The following is a 26,962-nucleotide window of genomic DNA, read 5'->3' as shown; positions in this document are numbered from 1 at the left end:
AAGTTATCAAACTCCACAAAGACCCATTTCTATTAACTATGAACATACATTTAGCTGAAAGTTTCCCCCCAGCTTATTATTCTTCTGTGAAAGTTTAACTATGCTTTAACCCGGTGACGTTCTACCGCCCACTGTCCTTCAATAGAGCATGACTTACTTATAAAATGAATATTGGAAGAGCGCTAGGGAACACTGTCCAAAGGGCCTGTAAAATGTTCACATTCATTTAATGGTTTAAAATTTAATTTTGGTTTTGCTGCAACTGGCAGAATGCAGAGAAGTTAAGACATTTAAAATTGATGAAGTATAATTTTAACAAAAGGAAAGGCTCTTGAAAAGCCAATGTCTGACTTATTCCCTGAAAACACCACAGGACAGTGATGAAGCTTATTCACCTCGCAAGTGGTCCCATAAAGACAGGGTTATGAGAGGGGAAGAACAGTCATGCAGTCTGATAAAAAATAAATAAATAAATAAAATAAAATACATTTTAAAAAAAGCTGATAATCTACTAATGAATCTTGAGAGCAATCTCAGCTTCTGGTTTAAGGTCATGTGCAGTGTTGAAACAGATGACAATGCAGCTTGATGCGCCAGTATGTAATGGAAGGTAGTGAGCCAAACCAAAGGTTGTCGTGATGTCACAATCGCTATTGTGTTAAAGACAAGAATTGCTGTAGGTGGACAACCTTTCATAATGGGGAAAAATAAATAAATAAAGCAACTAAATACAAAACACTGAAATGATAGAACCAGAATACATAAAGTGTAGAAGTATTGTTGTTGCTAAATGTTTGGCCATGTCAGGGCAACATGTTATATTAGGCGTGAGTACAGAGGAATGTTCTTAAATGGGTTGTTGGGCCTGATTTGACAGGTCTGTAGTACAGATAACCTTCATACACGGGGAGCAGGTCCTGTTCAGTGGAGGCTGCCATGTTTCTACAGTAACCCAGAACAGGCAAACCAAAAACTCTATCTAGAGAGGGCCTTTTGCGTGTTTGTTTGGCCTCCGTTTATTGTCCTACATGCTTGGAAGATAAGAGTCATGAGTCAGCTGAGTGGTATTCAGTTGGTCGCAATCTGCAACGTCACTGCTAGAGGCCACTAAATCCGACACACTGCTCCTTAAAAAAGACTATTGATAAGTAGCAATGCTGATATCAAGACCGATATCATCAATATCCTACTGATATCCAACCCAGCTTTAACTTTTACCTTACCTAGAAAAAAAAAAGAAATCCAAACTAAAAACTAAATGGTGGGAAAACTTGTCATGCACCATTCAGCTCTGATTCACAACAACAGAACACAGCGGTGTGCAAAACACCATTAGTGTATAAATTTATGCTCATGGTGTTTAGCTCTGTTTATCACATCCTACTACTACTATAAGCACGGGTTATTTTTGCCTTATTAGTCACAAAATGTCATCTTCCATACAGCATGAATGATAATAATGGTTAAATGCCTCATGGTGTTCTGGGCACATGTTTCCGAGGGTTAATCCATCACTGTGATGTCACCCAGGGCTTACCGAGGGTTGTGCCGTGGATCGACGTGAACATAATTACTGGTTGCTGTGGGAAACAAACTTCTTACACGGGAAGGGGTCCCATGTCATTATTATCTGGCAATATTGCATAACAATGGGTTGATGTGGTGCTCCGGCCAACTCGGAGGGTTTCTGGCATACTTGCATCAAATGAGATCGAAAGAATCAATGTTAATCTATTGGCAACTGTCAATTCTCAATTCACTAAGGCAACAGGGAGGATTCTGGAAAGCAAGAACTAAGACAGCAAATTAAATATTCCGCAACTCGGCTTCTCTTATATTCTGTTTCAGGTACTATGACATTTACTTTGACTCTAGAATTGAATCTATATAATCAACTCTGCACATAGATTGAGATGCCATCTTAATAATAATATTTACCATAACAACCCCCTGCTGCAATACTTGTTTCCACTATGCCCTCATACCTCTCAACAAGACAAAGACCCTGCTTTTATTTTTGTTATTTTTCTGTTGGAGAGCCGCATCTGAAGCTTCTTCACAGGGGGAAAAAAAACACCAAAGTAAGTACGTTTCACTTTCATGTCGGCAAGTAGACGTTGGTCGTTTGTGTGCTCGTGAGTGTTTGCGGCAGACGCACGCTCCGCATCCTCACTTCGCTCAGACGTCATTACGCATTCATCGGAGTCGGTTAATTAAACATAACAGGCCGTATTGCGCCGTATTGAGCTTTTGGACGGCAGAAGTGGCGGCGCAAGTCGCAAATATGCGTCAAACTACGTTAATAACTCTCAACCTTTGTTGTTTAACATGAGGACATGAGGACAGCCCGGCACGTGGCTCAATGGTGGGTCTCCTCTAAAGTTTGCTAGCCATCAATAGATTACGCCACGTTATCACTTTAGCGAACACACTGCACATGCCGGCCACAGATACCCAATACAAATATTTGGGGTGAAACCACATGCCGACCTTTTTATATGACATATCTCCTTTAAATATAGGGATTGTGTTTCAGCTTTAGACCCATCCTGCTGGCACTATTATAGTCTTCACTGAGCTTTTCCGCTACTTCCCTTTATAGCAGCTACATTGAAGCCAATGCAGCACCACACTTTCAACGAAACACCACAATATAAAGGTATTTAGGTAATAACAAGACATTTAGATTTGATAGCTCTATGATTATCTCCCACATGAGCACACATTTATACTTAAACGTATGTATTGCTATTACTTAATAATAGGTATCCTGGATTTGCTGCTTGTCTCTGTTATATATTACTGTAAATTTAATGTTTTAGGGTTTGAGAGTTGGTTCGACAAAGTATGCAATTTAAAAAGCTCTAGCAAAATGTGATGACCATTTATCAGTTTTTGCTGAATGTCATGGACAGAACAATGAATACAAGTGATAATCATCTGATTAATCAACTATTAAAATGATTGTTTGCTTCAACCCTAGACAATAACATATAAGATGTACCGTGAGAAAGAAAATCCCACTTATTGACAAAAGCTTTGAATAAAATACACTCAGTATAGGCTGCAGTTTTCGGTATTTTTCTTCCTAACTTGGACAGAAATGCCAGCTATCATCTGTTAATGATTACATCTTCTTCTTCTATAACTCTGTTCAGTGAGTAATCAGTAATTAAGTTTAAGTGAGCTTCATCTCAACATAAAGAATTGCCTTAGGGGCAAACGTTTTGCCCCAAGCAAGAAAACTGCACTTACTCAAAGGGCAGACTAGGCCTTCATCCAGCCAGGAGACAAAAACCCCATCCATCACAAATAAATTCAAATGGACCACACGCATAGAGAGCACTCACAGGACTCTACTGTTCTCCCTCCTGCGCACAGTAAGGCCAAAGGGATTGTGTGTGATCTCCAGTGTGTTGCTGATAGGGCTGGATGGGTCACTGTTGAGGCTACCGACGTGCTCATGGGGCACCTCGAACCTCTTCCTCTGGGCATCGTAGATCTGAGGGAAAGGAAACAACCATTGGAGCAGTGTGAGTGTAGCCTCCTTTCTCGTGGTCATGCACAGTATGTTCTTTTGTTGTGTACATGTTGTCCTGTTTTGTTCTGTACCGCATTTGTGTCAACGCTCTTTGATTCAGAACTGCTTTTGAAAATTAATTTGACTTGACCACATTTATCTCGCCGTTTCATCTGCTGTTGTCAAAATGTGGATGTGTGAATTTGTGAGCGAGCAAGAAGTGTGTTTAACAGTGAGAAGATAGATTAAGTATCTGTCAGTGTTCACCTTAAATCGGAGTCGATTGTTTGACTGCATTTCTGCGTGAAATGACAGTTCTTGTACATCCGCTCCGAATAAAGAAGGAGAGGGGTTTCGCTTCAGTTTGGCTTGCATTACTGCAAATTTAAACACATGACAACAGACAAATTAAAGGTATAATACAAACCTAATATTAATTTTAAGAAATCTATCACATTTAACTACTTAACACTCAAAATGCAGTTAAAACGACAAAATAATTATACTATTATTGTGTGATAATAGTGGTATTACTTATCGATATTAGAGTTCAGTAACTCCCTGCAGTCTCCCCTAGTTGCCTGCCAACTACAACATAGTCAAACTACTCCTTTAATACTCACGTGCACATTTTTGAAATAGTTCTATGTTCGAGATAAAAATTGTTGGATGAACTGTGCAAAAGTTCCTGACTTATTCTGGAAACATAAGTGCATTAGAAAAATACATTATTTGTATGTATTGATTAAAGTCCCTCTGTCTATCTCAGGCTGGCCAAGACAAATGAGTATTTTTGATAGTGTTCCTCTCAGTCTAGGCATTTTATCACCTTCGTCACACAAACATTCTAAAAAAATATATATATATATATATACTTTGCCAACAATGTGACTGAAAATTATGCAGTTCAGACTTCATATGAAACGTCCATTGTTTCTTTCTTGCCTTTACCCAATAAATGCGTTCACGGAAGGCAGTGAGATCAAGTAGGAAATAGAAAAACCTGCAAGCTGCAAAGTCAATCATGTTTTCTGATATGTCATCCATGTCATATTTCACAGAAAAGCATGCCTCAAGCAAAGTGAGTGAAAAAGGAAAAACGTGTGATGTGAGGAAGAACAACAGAGTAAGGAAATGTGGAGCAGTTAGAGTTAGAAAATAAGCTAAATAGAAAGCCGAATAATTCCCTCAGTGGGTAAGCACATGAGTGGGGAAGCGGGATAGAGAAAGGGGAAACAGGGATTTACCATAAGGATCTGGTTGCTCCACTGATTCCACTGTGTAGCCATGGTTGGTTGAGAAGAAACACCAGGGAACATTTCTCTCATCCAGTGGCTCCCAGCAACATCCACGCTGCTCACATGTTTGCTGTAGGAAGTAGGAAAGTTGATGTTGTTATCATTATCATTATCCATGTTGCCACTATTGTCATTACTGCTACTATAAACAATGTTATTATCACCATTGCCATGGTACTAATAATCATTATGATTAAAAACACCATCATTATCAATAACCCTTTTTTCAGTTGCGGCAACAATTGAGCTGTATCAGTTGTTAGGAGATCCGTTTTCTAGGGAGCTTTAACTCTCCTCTCTTTTGGTTCAAGGTCTTCTCTACAAGTATTACTGTGCATTCATGGAGATGACGGTGACTCATACCTTGGAGGCTCCTGCATCAGGGAAACAGTCTACTCTCTCAGCCAGAGGTATGTTGGGACACTGAGGAACGAAGACGTCTGTACTTTCTGCGAAAGATGAAATGTTTGCTTCAAGCCCAACAACTAAATCTACATTTCAAAGTGAAAACCCAGGACATTTACCAAAATAAATGAATATCCGGCCTATTCAATGGTTTAAGATTGATATTCATGTGAGCAATGAACCAAAGGGGAGAAGTAATGTCATGGTATATCCTTTGTTCATGTCCTAATACCAAACAAGGACGGTTGTCTAACCATAACCAGATGGCTTCATAACCACCTTGTTGTAACCGTGACGACCAAGGTCCCACCAACTAATATCAGACCTTTTTAACCCCAGAGACCAATGTTTATTTTCTGTTACCAAACATTAAACTGATTTATGATTCAGCAGTGTTTTGTTACAGCAGTGGTATAGGCAAGTCATAAAACATGTGTTGCTCTAAAGAGAAATTGATGTAGTATTTTATTTTGAAGGACTTGTTGGACCATTTATCATTGCATATTTTGACACATCTAAAATAATACAAAGTTAACCCTTGTGTTGTCCTTGGGTCAAAATGACCCGCAGCTGTGTTCAACCAAGTTCTACTTTATTTCTATATTTTTATATTTTTTTGGGGATCATTGGTCATCATTCTTTAAAGAAACCCTCATAGCCTCCTTGTCACCAATGATCCCAAAAAATATGAAAATAAAATAGAAATTGGTTGAACACAGCTGCGGGTCATTTTGACCAAAGGACAACACAAGGGTTAAGTGCCTGTTTCCCTGAACCATGACTGAAAATATCTTAGTTTTCTTTGGATGATGACCTACAATATGTACCAATATGCAGTGTCAGCAAACTTTTTGGCTGGACCACAATAGTCGGTCCTGCCCTTTGATGGCTATCAATGCCACAACATCCTGTCTATGTTTCAAATTAAAACCCTGATAGCATTTTATACACGGTCCAGCCATATATTTTCAGTTTTGACATATTCTTGTTTAATGAGCTTTGCATGGTTTCAGACCAAAGTTACATTTCTTCAAAAAGTTAATAAAAAAATGTAACTTTTTTTTAGGTTTTAGGTTTGCATATTTATTTATGTGTATGTTTAGTTCACCTACCATCTTTAACGACTCCTGGCTCTCCCGTTAAAAACAGAACTATCATAGTAACGGCTGTTACAAACATCAATGCAAAGAGGACCATTAAGATCACCTCCAACCCCGAGAACCGCCTTTTCCCCATCTGATACACACAAACAAATGCACACACACACACATGTGTATATATATATATATATATATATATATATATATACAGAATGATTATAAAGGCCAACATCATTAACACCCATTAATGACACCAAGTTTACTAAAGGCAAGGTCTCAAAGGTCTAAAAACTTTCTTGCTTAATGAGGCCCATTGGCAAGACACACATACTTGCAAAAAATATATTGATATACTTTATATAGTAAACACATATCTGACAGACACATATTTTCTATGCACTAACCTTGGATTCTGCATAAACCCGTACAAAGTTATGAAAAGGCACTAAACTCAGGAATTATTACAGCAAAGGAAAAAGAAGAAAAGTTTGAAGAAGAGAAAAGGAGAGTTTACAAAACTATAGGGCGAGTTTAGTCTTTGCAAAGGCGCCCATCATATCACTCAAGCAATTAGGCTTCACTCCAGTATACTCTGGGAGACAAAAACAAGGTGAATGTCTGTATGTGTGCATCTATTTGTGTGTGTGTGTGTGTGTGTGTGTGTGTGTGTGTGTGTGTGTGTGTGTGTGTGTGTGTGTGTGTGTGTGTGTGTGTGTGTGTGTGTGTGTGTGTGTGTGTGTGTGTGTGTGTGTGTGTGTGTGTGTGTGTGTGTGTGTGTGAGAGAGAGCTTATAGCTATCCGGTTTAATGTGCTGTGAAGAGCAGGTGAAGGCGTAGAAACAGAGACGGAGAGTCAAAGGGGTGCATGCACTTGTGAGTTCACAATCATCTGTATATCACAGAGAAACGCTGTAAAGCAAACATGCAATATCAAACAAAAAATATGCACAAACATTCATGCAGTCCAAACCTTTGAGGTTCACTAGTCTTCCATTTAGCTTACACTAACCACCTAAAAATAGCGTTCACTCGGCATATCAGTTTGCGTCTCCCAACACAGACAGTCTGATACTAAACAACTAACACCACTTTATAACTGTGCTGTTGAGACGTCCATGAGTACAAGTAGTTCAGAATATTATCTGAATTTGTATTAAAACTTCTACTTAATGCTTTTTGTTTGCTTATTTAAAACTTTGTTGTCAACCAAAGACATGGTTTGTTAACTGTAATTATGCTTCAAACTGTCATAAAAAAAGTGTAGCTCAGTGAAGTGTGCATTTAAACAAAAACAAAACAAAAAGATCTCAATGCAAAGCCCTCCATAGACATCTGTTCCTCTGAGCTGCATTGCAATTTACAGATTTTTTTTTTTTTACTCTACTGGCAAGGAACTACACATAAACAACATTATCATTAACGTCTGTCCACAGTGATATGACTGGCACTGCATAACTCAAACATCTGCAAGCTACAAAATGTAAAAAAAAAAATATATTTCTTTTAATGACAGCCATGACCATCTGCTTCTTGCAAGTCTGTAGATATAACAAGAATTATCTTTGAAATGCAACATGAAGTCATCATAATTATATGTTGATGTTGTAGTTATAAAAAAATGAAATCCCTCTAGAATCACAGTAATAATCATTATTCAACATCAGATTGTAAATCATACTGTATCATCAACAAATATCATAGTCATAGTCAACACATTGCAAAGAATGTTTACTTGCTGTAGAGTATAATAACTGCAACATAGGATAAAGACTATTCGCTTTTGTGTTGAACAGCTACACAGCCTGCGGCCGCAGCCTTACCTTGACTCTCTCCAATGATCGGGGCAAAGTGCTTCTGAGTTCAAGTGAGATAGCAATTTATAATCCACAAGATGCATTGTGGTCAAAGGGGCTCACCAGTCCTTTACTGCATGGCATGTTCTTTTGCTCGTGCATGCGTGCGTGCTCTACAGTCTCAGCATGGAGCCCAAAGCTATAAAAATGTCAGATAACCATCGACAGAGTGAGAAAACAACTGCAGTTTAAAAGCCCCCATATCAGCTTGTTACAATCAGTCCCATTATCGCATTTGATTCCACAGTTCTAATGGGTGTGTATGTGTGTGTGTCTGCCTGTGCATGCTTTTATGGTTATATAGTTATAGATTATCAGAAGGTTATTGTGTATTTTTATTTTCCTATAATGACTCAGCCTGAGTAATCTTTGATTACCACCGAGGTGGTGGTGTGATCACAGTGGGTGATTAACTCGCATGCGAGTACTCTCTTACACCCACTTGGCGGGAGTTAATTAAACTGATGTGGCAGAAACAGTCATTCATTCAGAAAAGCAACTCTTTAGAATAGATTAAAGTTCACACAGATTACAGGTTGTATTGCTGGTAATACATCATATGATCAAAGCTTAAAAATTACTGTTGTATTTTCATATTGTAATTTTACAGTGTGGTCCAACATGATGAAGAGTCACTGCATGCATGTGGTTACATGTGGCAGCTGTCAGTAGTTAGGCGTGGTAACTTTACATGTTTAAGAATTTGCAAATCATCTACCTTTGGGTACCAAATGAACAGAAAAAAGTATACTTTTAAAGGAATAGTATGACATTCTGGGCAATGTACATTTTTGTATTTATTGCTGTGAGTTGGATGAGACTTCCATGTTTGTATGGTAAATATGTTGGTCGAGCAAGGAGCTGGTTGGCCAAGAGATATTCCAACACACAGCCCCTTTTTTAAAGAAAACCTCAAACGCATGGTAATAATACAGGTTCAAAACAAAAGGAAAGTTTTAATCAAAACTAAGGTTCTGGATGCAAAAAAAAACACCAAGCAGTAAAACCAAGTCGAGTGAGCTGGAACAAGACATTTCAGATGCAAAGACTAACGGTGAAACTAAACATGGGGAGAGGACTGTGGTGGATTCCAACAAACAAAAGCTGTCAGAAGCAGGCAACATATTGGCTGCATATAGAAAAATAGAGACACTAACCAGAAACCATGACTAGAGAACTGAAAAAAAATGAACTAAACAACAACATGGACTTAACCAAGAACAGAAACAGCAAACTGATGCTAAGAAAGGGAAACAGACTGAAATACACTAAGGAGAGGAAGAAAGTGGGGGGCAGATTAAAAACACAAAACAATAAGGGTGCTGTAATTAATCATATAGGTGGGAAACACAAGGCCAGAAAGTGAAGTAACAAATGACAAAAACATTTTTTTTTTTTTTTTTTTTAAATGACAAACTAAAACAGGAAACAGAAGGAGAAACAGGGATCATGACAAAAGGTGATGGAATACAACTCTATTTAACTTTTAGACAGAATCAGGCTAGCCATTGTTCCTTGTTAGCTGCCTTTCTGCTAAGGTAAACTAACCCTATCTACATTTTACACACAGACATGAGAATTGTATAAACCTTTTCAATCAAGTTTTTAGGAAGAATCTAACAAATATACTTCCCCAAACTTGAACCACAGTTGTAAGCGAGTAAGGCAATGCAGTACAGGGCTTTACCTGGAGTCACAGAGCTAGCTACTATGGGTACTGCAACTGTCTCTTATTTTAACACTCTTTGTCTTTGTCTTGTAAAAGTGCTCCTTGAGATTTGTGGGATGGAGACAGATGACTGCACCCTGTTGTGTGACACTAACAATGACACCATGACAGAATCATCATCATGTAGCAGGTCAGCAGCAGTGATGAACAACACTCACCTCTATTCTCTGTTGCCCGGTGCCACTTGCTGTGGATCCTTCAAATGCAGAGGTAAACAAAGTCCACACAACCGTTTTTTATTTTGTTTTATTTAGCTTGTCAAGCTAGAAAAAACCCCAAAGCTAAATTGTGTTCAGTTTCTATGGCCAGACATCCATCCATGCCAATACACTGTGTACACATGGTGATGGCTTCAGTCCATGTCATCTCAATAAACAGAATGGAGAGAATCAACTGAATGAGCTATTCACTATCTAGAGAAAATCCTCTGCTCTTCCAACACTGAGCTTGATTGCCATGAAGTCTACGATCGAAGAGGCCTAGATGAGCTTTGTGTGTGTGTGTGTGTGTGTGTGTGTGTGTGTGTGTGTGTGTGTGTGTGTGTGTGTGTGTGTGTGTGTGTGTGTGTGAGACTTGTCATCTTGGCGAGACAGTGACTGGGAGAAGGGATGCATCACTGTCTCCATAATTTGGCCACGTGTGAAGCAATGACATAAGGACATCTTCGAGTGTGTGTGTGTACATGTGTAGAGATATAGGCGTCCAAGTTCTCCTGTGATCATTCTGCTCAGTCCTCCGTCTTTCTTTCCTTACAAATCCAATTCCACTCTGCCACTGCCAATTTCAGGTGCTCTCCCTCCAGAATGCAGCGCCAGCCAATTTCAATAGAACAAACTGAAATTGGCAATTCACTCCCCTGTATTGATCCAGTCACTTTAAAACTAGGCACTCAACATTGAGAGCTGCCAACCAACCCAGTTTATGTGTGTGTTCTTGCGCATGTGTTTCTGTTTGTGCAGGGGACTATTAAAAGGGATCTTCCATGAATCTCGGAGAACCAATACTTTGTCTGCTCAGATCTCAATATGCCAATATTTACCAAAAAATATACAGATCAAAATATGAATTGACTATAAAGGTAAAAGCAAATACTCACTTTGACTACTGTTCAATTGTATACTCTTTCATATAATGTTCGAGGTCAGAGACTTTTCCATGCGGACTTTATTTTTCTGTTTTTTTGCTGATTCAATCTGTCATTCACATTTATCCAAACAAACCTTGCCATATATTATGAAATAATAATCGCAAGGTTGGCTGGAATTTATAACTCCTTCTGCTTTTCTGTCATGTATAGTAGGAATGAGTCATTCTTACCCTTGAACTGCTAAATATGTGCAACTGAATCACTTCATTCCTTACCTCAATTTAATATTGTCACATTCTCTAATCAGCAGCTGTCAATCGAGGACACAGAAGCCTATGATTGTGACAGTAATGGCAGTGTACAGTTCACGAGGCAACAGACCTTCGTCTCCACATGGTCGTCTGCAGAAGCTTCCACGTGGACCCTTGTGAACTTCGGTGGAAGACATTTGCATCACACGGACCCTTGGGGACACGCAGATACGGAAAGCATGCATTGGTTTTTTTCCTCATCCATTTTTAATTCGATTTTTTTTTGTATCCTTTTTTTGTCTCTGTGCTTGTTTGCTATGGCTGCTAGCTGCTCACATGCTGCTCTGCAATTGACTGAGATCCGTAGCAACATGCCAGTTTGTGCGCAAAATTACAAAAGTGCACAAATTCACACATTTTGTTATTTTGAAGCAGCGAGTTACTAATATGTGCACATAGATTTCAATCCTATTAACTGCTGGTGTCTGTGGTGTCCAGATGTTGCCGAGCACTGCCTTTGATGATTCACCTCTTCGCAGTGGGATTATCCTTGGTCCATCTGTATCGTTCCATGCGTGACTAAATACCCACCCGTTTCCGAAGCATTCTTAGCATTTGCCGTTTTCTGTATGTAATTTCGCCACACTGAGACATGAATAGGTGTCATTGCTCAGAGACCTCGTAGAAGTGTTGGGAATGGTTGATACCAGATGTAGATGGTCTTTATAACCACCTTGTATGAGCCCTCTACTTACCATTCAGTTATTCACTTTGAAAAACAAAATTTCAATAAAACAATAACCACATCTTTCTGTGTTCAGTAAGTACCCTTCTGTTGCATTACCTCTTCATCTGTTTTAACCCCAGTGCCAAAGAGGCTCTTAAGGAATCCACAGTTTTGCAAGTTGTTTCTTTAAATGTTGGTCGATCTCCCTAACAAGCAGCTACAGTATGTTCTTTTGGGTAACTCAACAAGGGGGGGGGGGGGGTCGTAATTACAGTCCATGCGAACATACTACACAACACTCAAACAGCAGCATCACTAATTAACCTGGTGTCCCAGGCTTTTGTATGCGAGAAAGAAAAGACTGTTAGTGTGCCAGGTTGGAATCCGGTGGAAACCTTTCAAAACACAATTTATTCCTTTCCTAACAAAAGTATTTTTTCCTGTTACCTCATTACTCGGTACCAATACACAAGAAATGTTAATGTTATCTCAGTATTATATTTACAGAAGCAAAGATCTTTATTTGGTTAAGTTGCTTTCCTTGAGTCGTCCCTTTTAACCTCATTTAGGGACAAAACTTGTCTTTTCCATGGTTGTACTGTACTGTCAGTCATCATAGGTGATCAGTCAAGCATATGTACACAATCAGTGCAGTTTGAGCCAGAATGAGTGGCGGATAAAACTTTACACATACACTTAATTAAATGGATTCAGTTGACCAGTTTTTCAGCACCAGTTTGCATTGCTTTTTCCATGCCGGAGTAATTGCGCTGTTCCACAGCTGCAATGTCTCCAATGTGCTGAAGTCAACTGTGGAAAAAAATGGGTTATGTACTTCTGGTCGATATAAACCCAGCTGGCTGGTTAAAAGGTGGCAAAGGCCCAACAGATCCAAGATACCGTTCAATTCCAATGTAAAACCTAAACTTGGGTGAGCTCATAAAATTAAGTGATGTCAATAGGGCAGTTAATATGTGATTTTATTCTAATTTGATTCACATTAAGAAATGTGTTTGGTTTCTCAGTTTGCTTTCTGCCTCACAGAAATCAGGCTCAGGAAGTGGTGGCATAACAATGAACTGCCCATGTTGATATAGTTTTTCAACCTCGTAGGAGACAAAGTCATCAAGCAATTAAACTGTGGAGTTGCAGTTGTTCGCTCTGTGTGATTGTGTCTGTGCGAGTGACTGTAGCTGTTATATCACCGATGGCTGCACAAGTATGCAGGTGGCCTATCTAAGTGTTCCCATTATGCAGTTTTCCCCATAAGCTTGGCACAGATGTTACAGCCCTATGGGGTAGAAACAGCACAGAGAATGAAGAGGAAAATGCATATGCCCAAGTTTAACCGCATAGACATACATTCATCAGGATTCTACTGAGTCATTCCTTAGGGAAATGTCTTCCATTCCTGCTATTACTCTGCATGTTTTGACAGGAATATACTTTCACTCCCACTCACACACACTCTCTCATAACATAATGAGTATGTTAACAACTGTCAGTGCTAAGTCTTGATAAGCTGTGTTTGATGTGGTATAATGATTCATCTCTATCTATTTATTTGTGGGTGTTCGTGTTGTTGTTTTTTACACTCGGTGCAAAGTTCACCAGCTGCTACTATCTGCTGTAAGAAGGTCAAAGTGTGAATATTTTTTTTTAATTTATCTTCCTCTCTCTGTCTCATGTCATGTTGAGGAACCTGGCAGGGACTTTGTGAAGGACTGGAGTTCAGTAAAATTGTAATATATTACAGAGGCAGCAGAAAAGTAAGGAAAGAAATGGGGAAACGTTCTCATTCTCCACTGAGATCTTTTTACTACTGCTGCTGCGCTGCTTGCAGTCTGTGATGTTTCAGTATTTGACATATGTGTGTTGAGTAGAAGAGGAAAGTGTGCTATTGGTGTGTGTCTCCTGTGTACGTGCACATAAAATATTCTTCAGTTGTTGGACTACTCCCTCCTCTCCCCCTGCCGTTCTTTTATATTGCATAGGAGATTTAAAGGCTAATATCATCTGACAGCTAATTATCTTAAATTGACCGTGCTGACGGAAGCAAAAGAGTCATGCCATCAAACAATAAACACCACACAAACAAAACTCAGTCATCCACGGATAATTGTCACATTACTTGTGTATTTGCGTTCCTTTCCTTACGTATATCCCCACAGAAACACTGGACAAACATTGTGAAAAACACACTAATCAACTCCACATCATACTCTTGGTCTTTAGTTTTGAGAGACATTGATATTTTCAGTTAAAGAAAACAGATCTAAGTTGGCTATGAAATACCATAATAATTAAATAAGGGCTTTTTTAAAGCATGAACGCGTCACTGAATCAGATCAATATTTGATGTGACCAGAATCTAAACACCTAAAGTGCCTAAAATGCAGAGTTTCTGGTAATAATGCTGTTGAGAAAGACCACCAGTCACTGGATGCACCAGGGTTCAGTTCCCACAATGATATACTGTACATGTGCTCTGCTGAAGTGGGTGTTGTGCAGCTGATCCTGTTCTTCAGCTTGCCTGAAAAGAGATGCAACAGTATCTTAAAGCAATGCAGCTGGTTATGATGCTTTAAGCCTTATATGGAACTCAATATCATGTCTGCTTGCAGTTTGTTCTTCCACGTGGGCATTTATGCGTAATATCGTGTGTGTTTGATCTTTTCTGGTAAAGACGAACGTGTAGAACAGTAACGTGCGGCAGTTGCAGCCCCTATAAAACAGCCACAACTTCTCACTCATCATCCCTGCATGTCAAGCAAACTCAAAGAGGAAAAGATAAAAGAAAATCTAAACATCAAGAAACAAGCTGGACAAGTTGCTGAGACGTGTTTCTGAGTCCGAGTGTGTTTTACAGAGGTTGAATCTATTGGTGTTTTTGACTGCAGTCTACACAAACATAAAAAAAAAGAATTGAATATTAACTTGATATGAGAAATTATTGTTTAGCTTTAACCCACAAGAAATGTATGTTTATGAAATACACACACACACACATACGTTTGTATGGTTCTTTGTGAACACATTTACTGAAGTAATGCCTTCCTTCGCCCCTTACCCAAACATAAACATAAACCTAATTCTAACCTAAAACCAAGTCTTTATCTTCAAACCGTCCTTTGAAATGGTGAGAAAATGAGGACTAGCCAAAATGTCCCTCACAACATCTTTCGAATATATTTTGAATATTTCGTGCTCGATACATTTATGTACGTTTAAAATTATAATTGAAATTGACCTGAAATTGAAGCTTGATAGCAATGGCATGATCTCTGCATTACACTGCACCTAAACACAAAGTACATAAAAAAGTAAATGCTGCTGACAAAAACCCCCGCAGTGTTTACTTGATGTTGCAAAATAACAACATGCTGCTCAAACATTGATCAAAAACCACTTAACAAAAAAATATGGAATTTTTGTACCACGAGATTCCAATTTACTCACTTTTCTAATCAAATTAACATCCTCATTTTAAGTTCAATTAGCTAGTTTACCCCCCTCCCTCCCTCTCTCCTCCAGTCTCCCTCATCAGGCTGGGAGTCAGGCTGTATTGGTAGCAAGAACGAATGTCCTCGTTACCATGGCAACATGAGCGGGTGAACTTGCACACACAGTGTGTGTGTGTGTGTGTGTGTGTGTGTGTGTGTGTGTGTGTGTGTGTGTGTGTGTGTGTGTGTGTGTGTGTGTGTGTGTGTGTGTGTGTGTGTGTCATAGAAAGAAAACATTGTGCCTATCTTTGCGAAAGACTATAAATCCCCCTTCGGTCTGTCACTCTCACTCCTCCAGCAGCGTGACTCTCTTTCCGTTTCTCTTTCAGCTTCTCTTTCTGTATATGTATTATTATCTTCCAATCAGAAATGCCCTTTTCCCCTCCCTGAACATGACTTCGAGGGGCTCATCTTTGTCATCGCCCCTCCTGCTCTCACCTGCCATCCTGTCTCTTTCTTCCCGCTTGCGTCCTGAACGCGTGAAAACAAAAGGTGAAAACGTAACTGTGCTCTTCTTCGTTTTTCTACACCTACTCCCCTCCCTCGCCCTGATATGCAGATTCTCCGCTCTCAAAGTACAGACTCTATTGATCGCACCCTTCCTCCCCCTCACTTGCCGTCTCTCTCTGCTCCCTTCCTCCATTATCCTCCCTTCATTCTGCTCTTTTCGCCCCCTTCCCTTCCTCCTTCCATTTCTACTGACCTCCGTGCTGATTCAGAGACGATGAAGAGTTATGCCATATCTACAATTCTTCCAAATAAAAAAAAATAACCTATTAGTCTCCAGTGAAAATTACAAAAACATAAAGTACGAAATTGTTCTGTTCCAAACATCTTTTAGGGCAGATCTTGCAGGCGTCATGATCAGAAAGATTCTGCGGTGGAACGTTTGTGTGTGTCTGTGTGTGTCCTAAATTAGGTGAATGACTGAGTGTCTCTGCCTGCCAACACAGAGGCCCTCTCTTCGACTTCTCTTGATCAGTATGCAGCTCCTCTCCGCGTCACTGTCCTTGTGTTATAAAAACATACACACACACACACACACACACACACACACACACACACACACACACACACACACACACACACACACACACACACACACACACACACACACACAGACATGTGCGCACAAAGGCAAATAAACCCGCACTTCATCACTGTCCTTGTGGTATAAATATCATGTATTTAAAAAGGAGAAACCAAAGAACTTGGACCGAGTCCGTGGTGCCAAACACACGTGTGCATGCGTGTGGATCGTGCACACGCATGCATTCCCCCCCCCCTCCCCGCCCGCCCCCTCTCTCACACTCTGAGGCCAAAATAAGTCAACACACACACACACACACACACACACACACACACACACACACACACACACACACACACACACACACACACACACACTCACTAACACTCACTTTGGAGTGATAAATAAAGCAGTGCGAGCTCAGCACTAGCCCTTTGCCATGTCAGGCTTTACTGAAGTCTAGTTCAATCCAGGGGAGTGGTTCAATCAGGTCTCACAAGACCACTCTCATCTTAGACCTACAATATGTACACACACACACACACACACACACACACACACACACACACACACACACACACACACACACACACACACACACACACATACAAGTAGTTATGATTGACAATTTGTCATCCTTTGATCATATACAGTAACTTTTCTGTTTATGTTGTGGTGACAAGAACAACAAAAAGAAGGGGGAAAAATAAAATGATGTTGCTTAAATTTTTAAAATAATGATTTCCACTTTTGGAGTACCCAAACAGAGAAGACAGCAGTGAATGTGTGAGATGAAACTCAGAGCAAATAAGAGAAAACAAATCCAGTGATGTAAAAACTGTTGGAGCATTGTTAGAACAGAATACAAATAGGAAAGATAATAATACTGGAATATGACGGGTGCTATCTGTAATTCTGATGTTAATATTTTCTAAATGAATGTTTTGGCAAAGGTAAAACTTGAAAGGATAACAGCTTCTTCAATTTTGTATGTCCTTTTAGAACCTTGACAATAATTTAGTTTACAGAAGTGCGTGCTGTCATACCGATGAGCGAAAACTCATCTCAACTCACACTCAGTGACACACACCACCAAGATCCCAAATCAGTTCTTGGCTGATACCTGAGACACAGCCATATCCAATTTCCAAGATATTCTTGTTTCATGACTGAGAAGCTCACAGGCAGTCCCTGCGTAGCCTGGACTTATTCTCCCCCTCCCCCCACGTCTTATCCCAGTCCATCTCTACAATACAAGATTCAGCACATGTTCACATACAAGCAATGAGGTCGGCAGGCACACACAAGAGAGCTGAACCATTGTTTAAGTGTTCCGGTCCAAATACACACATGAAACAACGTTTCGACACCGAGACAGAGGCTCTGGTTTAACAAGGGTAACCAATCATTAAACACAGAACAGATGTGCACTCACACACAACACACACTCACAAACACACACACACACACAGATACACACACACACACACTCACAGACACACTGATATAAAAAGGTGAAACCAATTCGAGTTTTGACTACCTAGCTTGAAACTTTGGAAATATTGTGAAATAATATCCGGTCATAAATGTAGAATTTACAAATATAAGATAGCCCTTTGTCAAGAGTTTGCAGCCCATCCGGTGACCCACTGCATCACGGTTTGTTAAAACTTCCTCCTGCCTCACGTAGATAGCATACAGCTTCTGGCACAACCTCATTTTTAGTCCACTCCAACCTCCTTCACAACCCTGGCTGTGTTTGCTCATGCATGCTTGAGCGTTTATTCATCCGGTTAAGTGTCCAAAATGCTGAAAAAGTGGATGGTATTTGTTTGCCCTGTGCCTTCTGCCCTCTCGTCTCTCACCAAGATGAGCAATGTGTAAACAGTCTGGGGGATTTCACTCCTGTGTTGTAGCACAGGCTCGGATACGACCGGGTGAAATACAGATAAAGGCTTCAATATAGATGTTGAGGGCCATTTCATGATGTTAAACAGCTTTTTTTGTTTGTGTGGTTTTTTTAGTATCTTTTATGTACAAAACACGGTTTATGTATCTCTGGAGCTAATCAATACTTTTCTGCTCTGAGTTTTGACTCACCAAAGACCGCTGCAGCATAAACACTGTCAGAAGCAATTCAGTGTTTCGTGGAAACGTGTGCACTGCTGAGACCACTACACTTCCATTCCATGCACGAGATTATACATGTCAAAGGGTTAATTGTGTAAAGCAAGAAGCTCCAGGATTAAATTAAAGGTGGAATACATTTCTTCAAAGTAAGGCGCTATAATGTGATTAGCTAAATAGTATTTAAATGAGGGTAGAGAGGTATTAGATGGTTATGGCTGGAATAAAAGGCAGTGCATATCGTAAAGGGGTGATATATAATGATGATACAATAGCTTCCAGCTATCGGCTGTAACCACACAGACTGAGAGAAAATAGGATTTATTCAAACAGGGATTATTCAATATAGAGAACCATCGAAAGTACATTATCTTTGTAGTATTTTTCCTTTGTGCAGTACACTTCCCAACTCCTTAAAGCGATTGTTTTTTTTCTCCTTAAATATGACTTATCTGCAATCACTTGAGTAAATATGTTTCTTCATTTACATTCCCCATGGCGGGCCTCAGGGCTACCGCTGCTCCCCAACACAGCTGTAAAACCATGATCTCATATAGAAAAGGAAGACGGCTGAGGGAGGGAACTACATGTGGGTCCATCTATCAGCAGACGGTTTTAGAGCAAAGGGGTAAGGGTTGTTAGAAAGAGAGAGGAAGAGAAAACGGAGGGTAAAGGAGAGGAAGAGGGCAGTCACCACCTCTTCTTCTTCTTCTTCTTCTTCTTCTTCTTCTTCTTCTTCTTCTTCTTCTTCTTCTTCTTCTTCTTCTTCTTCTTCTTCTTCTTCTTCTTCTTCTCTTCTTCTTCTTCTTCTCCCTCTTTCTCTCAGAAACACACACTCACATGCACACCGCGTCTTTCCTTCTCTCTGTCTCTTGCGTCAACCCGCCTGTCAACCCTGCCGACCTGAACGATCCATCACTCGCTGCTACTGCTGCTGCTGCTGCTGCTCCTCCAAGGGATGGAGGGATGGAGGGATGGAGGGAGGGATAAGGATGTGAGGTGAAGGAGAGAAAGAAGAGAGTGAATAAGAGACTCCAGTGTGAGAGAGAGAGAGAGAGAGAGAGAGAGAGAGAGAGAGAGGGACACCATCTCATGCTGTGTCTAAGATATAACAAAACAATGAACTGCCTGAGAGAATAATTAGGTTTTTGCCTCTCAAATACAGAAGGAACTGACAGAAGCTCCAGCTGCCTTATGCACATCTGTGTTTGTCATCGTTTTTTTTTTTTTTTTTTTTTTATATCGCCACCCCTCCTCCCTTTTGCCCAGCTATTCATCTGCCCACATCTCTTGTCCCACTCGGAGACCTGATGCTAGCAGGAAAAAATGCTCAACGCTCCGATTAAATGAAGCAGTGATTTCTCCCTGCATATCCTCAGCGACATCATTTTTTTTTTTTTTTTTTTTTTTTAACAAAATAATTTGGTGCAATGACCTCTGAAAATGATGATAAATGGCCCCGAGCCTTGAGTTCCAGTCCAAATTACACTGATAGAAGGTAGAGCTGAACGTTTTACAGTTCATCCTCTTCACCTGCCTGTCCATCACCTGCTCTGCTCTTTTTGTCAGCACTCAGTCATTCTCGAAGCCAAATTATTCATACAGCCCAGAAAATTACTCAGTTGAAGCGGTTAAGCATACTCATACATCCGACATTTAAAAATAGTTCCTACCCTTTACAGCACCTCCACTGTCTGCTCTCTCCCCACTTCTCTCCTGTCAGTCTCTAGTCTGGTGTCCGTAATTTCACTCGTCTACACCGTTTATCTCCCATCCTTTCTTCACCTAGCCTTTCCATCTTATCATTCTCCCCTCTTCTCCCCCTGGTTTCTTATCACACCCTGCCCTCTCCTCTTCAGGCAAGATGGAAGGAAGGAGTAAAGGGAAAAAAGAAAAAAATAAAAAAAAAAGACCAGGGTGGAAGAGGAGATAGCGGGAAGAAGAGTGACAGCAGCTTACAGGGAAGTGGGTGGGGGATTTTTTTTTTCCTCTTTTTTTTATTTTTTATCTCACTATCCAACTCTTGCTCTCACAGACTAACTCACTCACTCACTCACTCACTCACTCACTCACTCACTCACTCACTCACTCACTCACTCACTCACTCACTCACTCACTCACTCACTCACTCACTCACTCACTCACTCACTCACTTTCTCACACACACACACACTCACTCACTCACTCTTTCACACACACTCACTCACTCACACTTTCACACACAGACTAACTCACTCACTCTTTCACACACTCACTCACTCTTTCACACACTCACACACACTCACTCACTCTTTTACACACTCACACACTCACTCACTCTCTTTCACACTCACTCACTCTTTCACACACTCACTCACTCTTTCACACACTCACTCACTCACTCTTTCACACACTCACTCACACACACACACATTCACTCACTCTTTCACACACACACACACACACACACACACACTCATTCACTCACTCACTCACTCACTCTTTCACACACACTCACTCAGTCAATCACCCTCTCTCACCCTCACTCGCCCTGTCTCACACTCACTCACCCTCTCTCACACTCACTCACTCACTCACTCACTCACTCACTCACTCACTCACTGTCACTCACTCAGACTGCAGGGTCTATGTTCTTCTCTGTCTCGTTGTGTTTCCCAAAGGGTTATCAGCTTCACTAACACACAGCTGAGCTCTGGCCTCACTGCCAGATAGTGTCTATCTACACACACATACACACACACCACACACACACACACACACACACACACACACACACACACACACACACACACACACACACACACACACACACACACACACACACACACACACACATACACACACAAAAAAAGCACGCACCTGTCTACACACAACTATTCACAAAAGCCTGCAGGGAAAACACGGGTCTATACACCAACCGGAAATATCAGCAAAAATAGACCGTACATTCCCAAGCAAAGCCGACACGTAACGCACACAGGCTGATTTGCAAAACCAGCACCCCAAACACCCATGCAAGCATAACTGCTTTTGTCCTGCCTGTGATCGTGAATCAGCATGCTGCCTGAATTATAGGGCTGCATTATGGATTCTCTCCACAACCCACATACTCTCCAGACATTGTTCAAAGAAACAAATGCACACGCAGCAGCAGCAACGGATTGTAAGCCAACAGACATCAGTGAAACCTTTAAATAACAAAACAAAAACAAAAACAAAACAAAAAAGAGTGCTTACCTTCAATTTACCCCTGTTGGTGGGACTGTTTTTACACCACCACAGAAATGACACAATCGCTTGGCTGTGACTTAGGGGAGACACTGGCCCTCCCACCTTCACACTTGCAGGCAGCTCTATAAGGTCCAAACATGATATACTTTTCTTTTGCAAAACAGTTTCAGCACATCTACAATTTTGCGTTTCCCTTCTGCCTCGGTTCTAATCTCCACTTTGCATGGTGTTATGGGTTATGTGCAGTCCGCCTTTGTATTGTTTCTGGGCTTGGGGAACTTAGCAAAGAGGATATGATTAGTAAATATTTGTCGCAGAATAGGAGTGGTAAATAAAAGCAGTGTCGTTAAATCTTATTGCAGAATATTCCAACGAATAAATATGTTGAAGTCAGCTCTTTCAAGTGTTGGCTGCCTGTGATCTAAGACCATTTTAACAAAGGGGGAGGACTGCAATTTAGGTTATATTAACATAGTATACACACATCATGGTCTAACAACACTCAGTTGGCATGGCTTCCACCGGACCAATTAAACACTAACTCAATGCTCTACCCATTAAAAATACATTTCAAATGTAAGTCGTCATCCAAAAAGTGCAGCTGTCGGGCTCGAAAAAATACCTCTAATAGCGGTGAATCTCACCATCAAGACATTTATGACCTATAGAAATGTGTAAGGCGTGTGTGTGTGTGTGTGTGTGTGTGTGTGTGTGTGTGTGTGTGTGTGTGTGTGTGTGTGTGTGTGTGTGTGTGTGTGTGTGTGTGTGCGTGTGTGTGTGCGTGTGCATGCGTGGGAGGGGAGGGGGGGGGGGGGTGCTGGCCCTGTAAAAGCCGGCAGGCCTTAATCAAGCTCACTCCTCTATTGTTGCGCTAACACTAACAATGCAAGTGATCTCTGCTCATTAGGCAAAACTCTCCACAAATCTCTCCCTCTCTGCTGTAGTAGGTTTTACGGAGCACTTTCACAAGCACAACAACAGATCCACACCATTACACACAAACACACGCGCGCAGAATCACCGTTACGGCCGTACACTCTCTCTCACACACATCAAATATGAGCATCATTACGCTCACTAACGAAGCAGAAATGTTTGGCTGACATCAGATCAGTGGGCGAGAGTACGCCACTGGTCTGTTCTGGTGGGCCAAAGGCAGCGACTACCTACCTACACACACACACACACACGCACGCGCGCGAACACACACACACACACACACACACACACACACACACACAAGTGCACGTACAATAGTTCTGGTGGAATGAATCCTCATGCAAAGATCACAAATTCAAACACAGCTGTCTTTTTTTTTTTCATTCCATCTCAAACAAGGCAACAGCTCCTGTGTATCTAAGTTGGCTGTATTTTATGATGATGTTTATGTCTTGTTTACACACACATTTGTAAATACAGCAATTTTTTTTTTTTAAATAACAACCAAAATGTACTTGTATGTAATCAATATGAAAGGGAATTATAGATTGAGCCTTAAAGCAGCGATGCCTGGCTGTGCTGCACATTAATTGTCGCCATGAAATGCAACCGCTCTAAAACTTTCCCACCCTGGCTCCTTAAACTGAAACACAATAGCAGCTTGACTCAAATATAAACAGGGAGTCAAGAATTTGCCACGCCACAAAGGGAAACATAACAGATAATCCAACAACAACAAAAATCTGCCTTCTGATTTTGGCTGCATGTCCTAAATCACTCTTTCCACCCATTTACTGCTCAGTCACTTCCTCCTGCTCCACTTGCCCTCTACGTGCTGTTACCGTGGCTCGGACTGACAGAAGTAAGCAAGCTGATCAAACAGCCAAATCCAGCAACACACACACAAACAGATGATATGCACTGAGTGCAGCGCGAATGCACTCCTACAAAGAGTTAGCCCTGCCCTGTCAAAAAAGGTCTTGTTGTATTTCCTGTCGGTCAGCTGTATGTGTGTGTGTGTGTGTGTGTGCGTGCGTGCGTGCGTGCGTGCGTGCGTGCGTGTGTGTGTGTGTGTGTGCGCGAGCAAATAGCCGGATGTTTGATCAATTATGCATAACAATGTATAAAAGCGATATTTATATTGCCTCAGGTATGATGCAATATGGCATTGCACCTCACTTGACCTCATAAATTCAGCCCTGAATGACCCTGCTTGAAACATACATTATTTATATCACATGCAAATGTACTTTGCTTAAGTCTGTAGTACATTTTAAAAGCATTAGTGTGGGATGTTCCATCCAAAACCACACAAAATGTCTGAACACCCAACGAGTGCACTGCAAACTGAGCCGACGCAGAGCAGAATGAGAGAAGCCTCTCCCTTCAATCTCCACTTCCTCTCTCTTTCTCTTTTTCTTGTCTCATCTTCAGTCATCACCCCTACTTCCCTCTTACTTATTTTCCTCCTCATTCACAATCCCAATACCACTCAAATTTGCAGAGTGCTGGCACAGCAGTCTGCATTACACCATTCAGGGCTGGTTTTATTGGTGTAAATTTAACACGTGCTTTGATGCTTTTATTTTAAAATCAGCCGTCAGATCTTGCTTTCACTAAATCTCTGAATACCACACATCCCTTAAATCTGCAACAGCAATGAACCCCCTGAAGGCTTCTAGCATCATGCACTTTAAACAACCAGATACATCTGCTATACAAACAGCCAGCAGGTGGCCTTGGCCGAATAAACCATTTCTGATCAGAGCAGCTGAATGGCAAACCACAGCACACTGGCACAAAAGAGACACCACATGTCTGCATCTTCAACTTAATTTCTCAAAAAAACGAAATGGACGAATTCAGGCTCATTTTAGATACTTGAAGAACAAATTTTGTGAATTGGTTTTATTTGAATTAAAAGTAAGAAATCAAATGTAAAAACAAGGAGTCTAATTGTTGAAAATCAAATAGTCAAGTAAAAAACTGAGAGGCAACCATCATGCTGAGGTTATATATAATGCTACATGTGATATTCTGTACACCATTCTGCTGTGAATTCCTTTAAAAAAACCAAAAAAAACCCAGCATGGCCTCAATATTGGATGCACAAAACAAGTACCGGCTTGTTCTCTCTCATCTATCAGATTTCAACCAGTTTGGCCCATTCTCTCAGGTCACTTGGTATGGTTATGTTACTGGACATGTTATGGAGCCCTATCAAAAAAAGCAATGCTACTGTTTAGCTCACACAGATAGATAATCACACGAACGCACACACGTTACAGACCCATCCCTGGAGACTAAAGCGAATCATAGACTACACGGCTGAACTAAACTAGTGCCAGTGGAATATTACCCACCCAAGCCATACAGACTGCAGTGACAAGGTCAGCAGGTCAACAGTTTGCTGTTTGTCCATATTCTCAATGAGAAATACATGGATGGACAGAGAGAGAAAGACGGGTTGAGTAAAAGATGGAAAAGACAAACAGTTGTACAGTGATGGAGAAGGAAACGAAAACAAAGAACAAGGGGGCAAAGCTGAAGAGAATAATATGAAACCACATCAAATTGGGTGTCATGGGATGACAGAGGAGCGACCTTGCGCAAATGTCCCCTCGTTGGAAGGAGGAGGCAAATGAGAAGAAGACGACTGCAGTAGTCGATAGGATATTCACCACAGGCCCTTCTATAGCACAAAGTAGGCCCGACACTGCGGAACAAAAAAAGAAATGGACTGTTCAGAACACCAGCCTGGGACACCGTGCTCCATATTTTATTTTGTGAAATTAAGCCTCCTGTTCCCTCCTCCTCTTCACTCAAATGAGGGATAAGGACGCAGATTTGTTCATCTTTCTTACCTGCAAGAGCTAAGACTGCAGCACACACTGCTGAGCAGGACCAAATGATTGCAACTTTTCCTAAACTTGCAGTATTTTCAGACAGGAGAGAGGGCCACAGTCTCAGGGGACTCCAAAAATTCACAAGGCAAACAATACGAATGCAGAGCCTTACAGCACAGAAGGCAGCAGAAGTACTGTAGCAGAGGGCTGAGAATCTCCCTCTCTCCCTCACTCTCACTCTAGCACTTCCTGCACCCCTTTCTTCTCTCTCTCCCTCCACCCCTCTCTCTCTTTCAACATACTGGGTCAGTCGAGCTCCTGCACTGCAGCACAGTTGAGTGATGTGTTAAAGGGTTTTTCATGATCTCAGGACTAAGGAAAGCAATTGGAGTGTTTCCCCCCCCCCCTCCTTTTGGACTTTCTTTAACTTCTCTGTTGATGTATAAAATAGCTTATACTTAATCTAAAAAAATCAGTTAAGCTAATGTGTGGCAAATTTATCAACTGACATTTTGTCCTCTGCAGATTATACCAGTCGACACAGTGCAAGTCGTCAAATTGGTGCAGCGTAGTGTAGCATCAGTAATGAAAGGCCCGGCATCTAAAGTGTATGGCAGAAAATCATTCCCTACAAAGAAGTACATCTATTGCCAGGCTCACGACACTGATTTAAACACAGCACTGTATGGCACCACAAAGAAGACTCGAAGCCAGTTAAGCCATCAGCATAATGGCACAGAAAACGCCAGCAAGCCCCGAGACAAATACACACACAGGCAAGAGAGTGTTTCCCATGTCTTCCACCAAACACACAAACACACACACACACACACACACACACGCATGCACAAAAAGTAGGCCGTGCCTTTTTTGTATGCAGCACCTGCAATACACTGCAACTTCAGCACCATGGCCAGAGACAGTTTGGCTTTTTCAGCAAACTGGAGATAATTCCCTGTTTCCCAAACGGAGAAAGCATATCAAACCACACACACACACACACACACACACACACACACACACACACACAATGCAAAATACAAGTAGTCACGATCTTCTATCGGTACCTTTCTAACATGCTGTCTCTGCTTTGGGCCCTCCCTTTGGTTAATTGGTCAATTACAGCTTTTCTCAGGGACAAAACAGCAACAGAAAAATCCCTACTTTCTTTAAGTGCCACATCCTTCCAATCCTGATGACTCCATGTTCTCTCACCCTTTCTTAAGCTGCTTGTCTGTGCTCTCCCTCCCATCAATAGTGCTCGCAAACTGATCCCTTCCTCCCATCTTTTTTTTTTTTTTTTTTACTCCTCTCACT

At 41.0% G+C, this 26,962-nt stretch overlaps 1 protein-coding gene across 2 annotated transcripts in view; it reads right to left on the bottom strand.

The window, feature by feature from the left end:
• si (sucrase-isomaltase) overlaps positions 1–8,207 on the bottom strand; it is a 68,965-nt gene extending 60,758 nt beyond the window's left edge. The window contains exons 1-6 of one of the 2 annotated variants that reach the window (XM_069687644.1): positions 8,143–8,207; positions 6,336–6,459; positions 5,182–5,267; positions 4,768–4,888; positions 3,788–3,897; positions 3,351–3,502 (exon numbers count right to left, since the gene is read on the bottom strand). In XM_069687644.1, coding sequence (XP_069543745.1) covers positions 3,351–3,502; positions 3,788–3,897; positions 4,768–4,888; positions 5,182–5,267; positions 6,336–6,459 — 593 coding nt within the window. In that variant the 5' untranslated portion in view covers positions 8,143–8,207. Of the gene's footprint in view, positions 1–3,350; positions 3,503–3,787; positions 3,898–4,767; positions 4,889–5,181; positions 5,268–6,335; positions 6,460–7,292; positions 7,328–8,142 lie in introns of those variants that run through there. The other variant, XM_069687558.1, reaches the window with a different exon arrangement.
• Positions 8,208–26,962: the final 18,755 nt, after the last annotated feature.

The sequence above is a fragment of the Brachyistius frenatus genome, unplaced genomic scaffold (assembly GCF_029030835.1).
Source record: "Brachyistius frenatus isolate BFR_SWC_R1_liver_20210118 unplaced genomic scaffold, ASM2903083v1 Contig_1, whole genome shotgun sequence".
In the NCBI taxonomy this organism is placed as follows: domain Eukaryota; kingdom Metazoa; phylum Chordata; class Actinopteri; family Embiotocidae; genus Brachyistius; species Brachyistius frenatus.
The sequence above is the reverse complement of the archived record's forward strand: the minus strand, read 5'-3'. Positions and strand labels throughout refer to the sequence as shown.